We start from the raw sequence: 5,672 nt of genomic DNA, 5'->3' as shown, positions 1-5,672 counted from the left end.
TCATTCTATAAATGCCGACAAGCGACTTGAAGATGTGAACGTAACTTTATTGACATTTTACCTCAAAGTCCTAGTTTGACCTTTTGATGTGGATGTGACATCATCGCGCTGCTACTCGTGATGGAAGTGAAGCGGAAACTACTACTACTGGTACTTAGAGGAAGCTCGTCGTCGTGAATCTCCTTGTAGGGGGGTGAACAGAACGTGGAAATCACACGGTGATTGCATTATGATGTTCTTCGTCCAGCTCCAGGCCGGACCCAAGTTCAGCTACCTACGTCCAACGGATGGACTCAATGGCCGGGAAGCGGATAGATGGGGGATGCACACAAATTGATGACACGAAGTCGTCGGACGGAATGCATATGCATAAATTAATGGGAGTTTTTTTTTTGCTCAATTTTCAACTGGTCATCGTCAGCAGTCGGTTGCACCGGACGAATATGACCGGCGGGAAAGTCGGCGGACGTAATTGAGTTAGAGAAAAGAGTTTCCTCCGATTTTGTATGTATGATGTTCTGTTGCTTCTGTATCGAGAAAAAGTGTGTGAAAAAAGAAACGAAATGTGTGATGCTGTTGCAATATCTTCATGGCAATGTATGAGATATGCTTAGAGGTATAGGGTTCTATTAGAAAATTGAAGTGAGTTATAATTTAGTTAGATCCAGGAAGAGAATTCATTTAATAATAGCAATATCGATTATCAGCTGATATGAAAATCCTTTAATATTATAAAATATTTATTCAGGATGGAACCATTTCAAACAATAGTATGGAACGAACTCACCAAATAATTGTTGTTTCTTAATAGAAGTTGCCCATTATTACGGCAGTACGGCAAAATGAACCCACGTGAGTTCATTTTGTCGTACTGCAATGATAATGGAGAGCTCCCCTTGAGCAACAATTGCTTTTTGGTGAGCCCGTTCCATATAATTGTTTTACATAGTTCCATCCTGAATCATTGTTTCATATCACTACAGGGTTTTTTTCATATCAACTGGTATCAGTTCGTGATGAGAATTATTGATTGGTGAGCTCGTTCCATGTCACAAATTATTTTGAAGGATCCTCTGATGTAATATCGCGCAATGTCGAAGTGTGTCATTTTCTCCTAGTTTTAGTACCACTTGCGATTCAGTTGGTATTGTACTATTTTTTTCTAAGATTTTTCCCGAAGTTTCATAAAACTAGTCATTATGATTGTAACAAAAAAAGTTTAAAACATCAGAACAGCTTGGGAACATTTGAGCTTCCTTCCACACCGTACAAAAGAATCATTAGCACGAGTGGTCCCGACTCCCGAGTGGCAAAGACCATCATCCCCGCTCAAAAAACCATCCATCATCTTCAGCAATCGTTGCAAGTAAGCTTCCTCGGTGACATCCCTTCATCCCTTTAACAGCGCGCACATAAGCTCATTTAAAGGCAGGAAGGAAGGATTCAACCCTTAGCATCTCTTCCGAACGAAGGAACTTTTCCGGACATAAAAAATAACGAAATTCACATCCCGCAACCATCCCTCCGACCCCAAAACGAGACCCAACTCAAGGAGGATATCGACACTATGCGGAGTGACGGTCGGCGGTCGTCGGTGGTGACATCGCGGCGACAGGCACAGCGCTCGTGCGATACTACTTTCTTGCTCACTTGAAAAAGCGCGCTGCTCGTATAAACCTTATCTCTAATGACGCTCCTCCCGGGAGCCACCCTTCCTCGCGAGTTCAGCTGCATTTCGCGTGCGCGATCATAAACCCTGCTACGTGGAGCGGGTTCTGTCATCGAGTGTCCTCCGTCAAACTACGCGGCGGGAACCCGAAATCCGCGGTTAAATGTCTCACTTCGCCCGCTTGGTTTGGTTGTGGTGTAATTGAGGTTAGGTGGAAGAGGAGACATCCGCCGTGCATCACCAGAACCGAAAGCGAAGGAAGTCAGAAAGAATCAGGATGTTGGCATCCTTTTTATAGCGCGCCAGTTGGCTGGTACTGTTCCCGTCGACGTCGTCGTCGTCCAACCACTTCGACGACGAGAGTGCTTCATCGATTTCTAGATAAGGTGTTGTGTGCTGCTGCACTGCACACACTTTGCGCTACTCGCACTCCTGATAGCATCCATAGGAGGAAGCGTTCACTTTATGTGGCAGGAGGGCTGTTGTCATTAGAGCTGTGCCGCCGCCAATGCTAATGATGTAGCTTTGGTTTGGCTTTTTCTTTGAAGAATACTGACATTTCACACGGTTGAGTAGGTTGTTTTGGACCCCAGCCGTTCTCTACATCCATATAAAATATTATTAATTGGGTTCTTTAAAGGATTTCTTACCTCATAATCTGTAGCTCCAATCAGAAATAAATCGGGGATTCACACCATCAAAATCTTATCACTAATTTTCAATCTTCCCATCCAAAGCCAGAAAAGAGCTAAAGTTAAAGCAGATCCAAAGCCAGAGAAGAGCTACAGTCAGAATAGAGCCAAAGCCAGCGCAGAGCCAAAGCTAGAACAGAGTCACTGCCTAAGCAGAGTCAAAGCCAGAGCAGAATCAAAGCCATAATAGAGTCACAGTCAGAGCAGATCGGAAGGCAGAGCAGAGAAAAAGGCCAGAGCAGAGCCAAAGCCAGAGCAGAGCCTACACCCTAAAACGAAACAACACAGGCTTGTGTACAATGTACACAGATTTGTGTACTACTAGATCAGCCTCCACCCCTGTGTCAAATGTACACAGTCACTTTTCTGGCTTTAGCGCTGGTATGGGAGCAAAGTTCATAACTAATTTTCTCTGAACGGTGACATGCATTATCAGGAATCGATCAATGCAAAAATAATTGTTAATTTTGTTTTCATGCCAGCGCTGGAGCCGGAAAAGTATCTGTGTACATTTGACACAGCGGTGAGGCTGATCTAGTAGTACACAAATCTGTGTAACTTCTGTAACCGTGTAGGTCAAAGCAGAGTCACAGCCAGAGCAGAGCAAAAGCCAGAGGAGAACCAAAGCCAGAGCAAAACCAAAGCCAGAGCACAGTGAAAGCCACAGTAGAGCCAACGCCACAGCAGAACCAAAGCCAGAGCAGTGCCAAAACCACAGCAGAGCCCAAGCCAGAACAGAGTCAAAACCAGAACAGAGCCAACGCCACAGCAGAACCAAAGCCAGAGCAGAGCGAAAGACAGAGCAGTGACAAAACCACAGCAGAGCCAAAGCCAGAATAGAGCCAGAACCAAAGCTAGAACAGAACCAACGCCACAGCAGAGCAAAAGCCAGAGCGGAGTCAAATGCAGAACAGATCAAAAGCCAGAGCAGAACTACAGCCAGAACAGAGCCAAATTCAAAGCAAAGTCAAAGCCAGAGCAGAGCCAACGCCACAACAGAACCAAAGCCAGAACAGAGCCAAAGCCAGAACAGAGTCAAAGCCAGAACAGAGCCAAAGCCATAACAGAGCCAAAGGCAAAGCAGAGCCAAAGCCAGAACGGAGCCAAAACCACAGCAGACCCAAACCAGAGCAGTGCCAAAACCACAGCAGAACCAAAGCCAGGACAAAGCCAAAGCCAGAGCAGAGACAACGCCAGAGCAGAGCCAAATCCAGAACAGATCAAAAGCCAGAGCAGAACTACAGCCAGAACAGAGCCAAATCCAAAGCAGAGCCAAAGCAGAGCCATGCCACAGCAGAACCAAAGCCAGAGCAGTGCCAAAACCACAGCAGAACCAAAGCCAGAAGAGAACCAAAGCCAAAGCAGAGCCAACGCCAGTGCAGATCCGAAGCTACAGCGAGAGCAGAGCCTGAGCGAGATCCAAGGCCAAAGCCAGAGCAGAGCCAAATCCAGAACAAAGCAAAAGCCAGAGCAGAACCAAATCCAGACCAGAGCCAAATTCAGAACAAAACCAAAAACAGAGCAGAGCCAAAGTCTAAGCAGAACCAAAGCCAGAACAGAGCCAAAACCACAGCAGACCCAAGCCAGAGCAGTGCCAAAACCACAACAGAACCAAAGCCAGGACAGAGCCAAAGCTAGAGCAGAGACAATGCCAGTGCAGATCCGAAGCTAAAGCGAGAGCAGAGCCTGGGCGAGATCCAAGGCCAAAGCCAGAGCAAAGCCAAATTCAGAACAAAGCCAAATACAGAGCAGAGCCAAAGTCTAAGCAGAACCAAAGCCAAAGACAGAGCCAAATCCATAGCAGAGAGGGAATCGGGAGAGAATTACAGAGAATAAAGCTTTAGAATTTTAACTAAAATTTAAATGTTATGGATTTTTACAGAAATCCAAAGTTGCCTACGGAGCTTCAAATCAACATCGATATTTGGCTGATATAACTTCTTTTTGGGCTTTGGCAAACACCAGTTCATTCCTGATTCATATCCGATGCAAAACCACTCCTTTGACTACCTCAAATCATCATCACTTACGAAATGAATCAAATCTGATCAAAATGGGTCACATCATCAGCAATAGTCGCGCTGCGCTAGCAAACAACCAACCATCCAAAGGTCTTATCTGCCCTGTCCGTGCCGGCAAACAGCTTGTGCTTGTAAGTGATAAATGGAACACCCAATTTTCACTCTGTCCACAAACGAACCACCATCGACAATACAGACCGCCCCAACAATGGCGAATGTCGTCGTCTCTCGATGACATTCTACAGTTCTACATTGACTGTATACCGGGCCCCGCCATCAATAAGCTGGTCCGCTGCTCTAAGATGTGGCGCGACGCACGACGCGCGGGGTGTTTGCTCGAAAGAGTTTCGTCACATCATTCGCCGTATCGCGCGCGCCACCTCCGCCCAACAACGACCTAAGTACACTACCGGGGCCGTCTTCCCCTGCTATCCCCATCAATACAGTACGGACTACTGAAACGCGGTTCCACCCACTTAACGCCGTTCGTTATTTCTCTGTTGTCTTTCAGTCGTATCCAACTTGAAATGGTTTTTTTTCAGTCTTGAAAAAAATCAAATACTGCTATTTAATATTGTCCAACGTTTCGGTCGCATTTCGGACCTTCATCGGGGACTCAATTATCACAGATTATTTGTCCAGTGTGTTCTATTGAACAAATTCGACACCTTGCGTTTGATCGATCACCACTGCTATGGTGAAGTAAACTGTGAATGCACTGGACGAATAATCTGTGTAATTGTTCTTGATGAAGGTCCCAAATGCGACCGAAATGTGTAAAATGGGCTTACCCTGTTATACAAGTCCCGACTGTGCCTTAAACTATACCGATCATGATGGTACGCCATCATGATGGGTCTTATATCGCCGCCTCAGTCAGTACCAGGCCTCGGCCCCGACCGTAGCAGCCGTTTGAGTTGGATGTGGCGTGGCTTCGCCGGCCATCCATTAGGTATTGTGCAAACAACTTAGCGAGCGAAGCTGTTTTCACATACAGCACCGACCCGACCGGCAATAAGGGTGCGCTACTATTCCCTTCCTATGGTGCGGTGCGATATGGTTGGCTCAGTTGACTTGAAATATTGTCGTATAGGGTGAAATTCAGCACTTGTCGCCGGTTATGCTTGGGTTCCAAGCGAGATATCGATTCCGAGTGTTGCGACCGGCATCGTCCCCCCGTAAGGTGCTACCGAGGTCCGCAGAGGGAAAAAAACGTGGATGATTTGAAGAAATGGCTCGTCATCGTTCATAATTCTCCATTACAGATAAATTATGGGAAGGTGCTTTGTT

At 46.2% G+C, this 5,672-nt stretch overlaps 1 protein-coding gene across 1 annotated transcript; it reads left to right on the top strand.

Moving 5' to 3' along the window:
• The first annotated feature begins 3,264 nt into the window (after window positions 1-3,264).
• LOC115260042 (probable serine/threonine-protein kinase samkC) lies at window positions 3,265-4,205 on the top strand. Its single transcript, XM_062843863.1, has 2 exons — window positions 3,265-3,994; window positions 4,045-4,205. The coding sequence occupies exons 1-2, from the start codon at window positions 3,265-3,267 to the stop codon at window positions 4,203-4,205; spliced, it is 891 nt and encodes a 296-aa protein (XP_062699847.1).
• The last annotated feature ends 1,467 nt before the right edge of the window (window positions 4,206-5,672 follow it).

Source organism: Aedes albopictus, unplaced genomic scaffold (assembly GCF_035046485.1).
Source record: "Aedes albopictus strain Foshan unplaced genomic scaffold, AalbF5 HiC_scaffold_593, whole genome shotgun sequence".
NCBI classification, from domain to species: Eukaryota; Metazoa; Arthropoda; class Insecta; order Diptera; family Culicidae; genus Aedes; species Aedes albopictus.
The sequence above is the reverse complement of the archived record's forward strand: the minus strand, read 5'-3'. Positions and strand labels throughout refer to the sequence as shown.

Bases quoted from the DNA above. Each gene is read 5' to 3' on its own strand.
- LOC115260042 (XM_062843863.1), top strand. From the start codon at position 3,265: ATGCAGAACAGATCAAAAGCCAGAGCAGAACTACAGCCAGAACAGAGC. The intron at 3,995-4,044 runs GCTAGAGCAGAG...AAGCGAGAGCAG, and splicing joins AAAGCCAGGACAGAGCCAAA to AGCCTGGGCGAGATCCAAGG.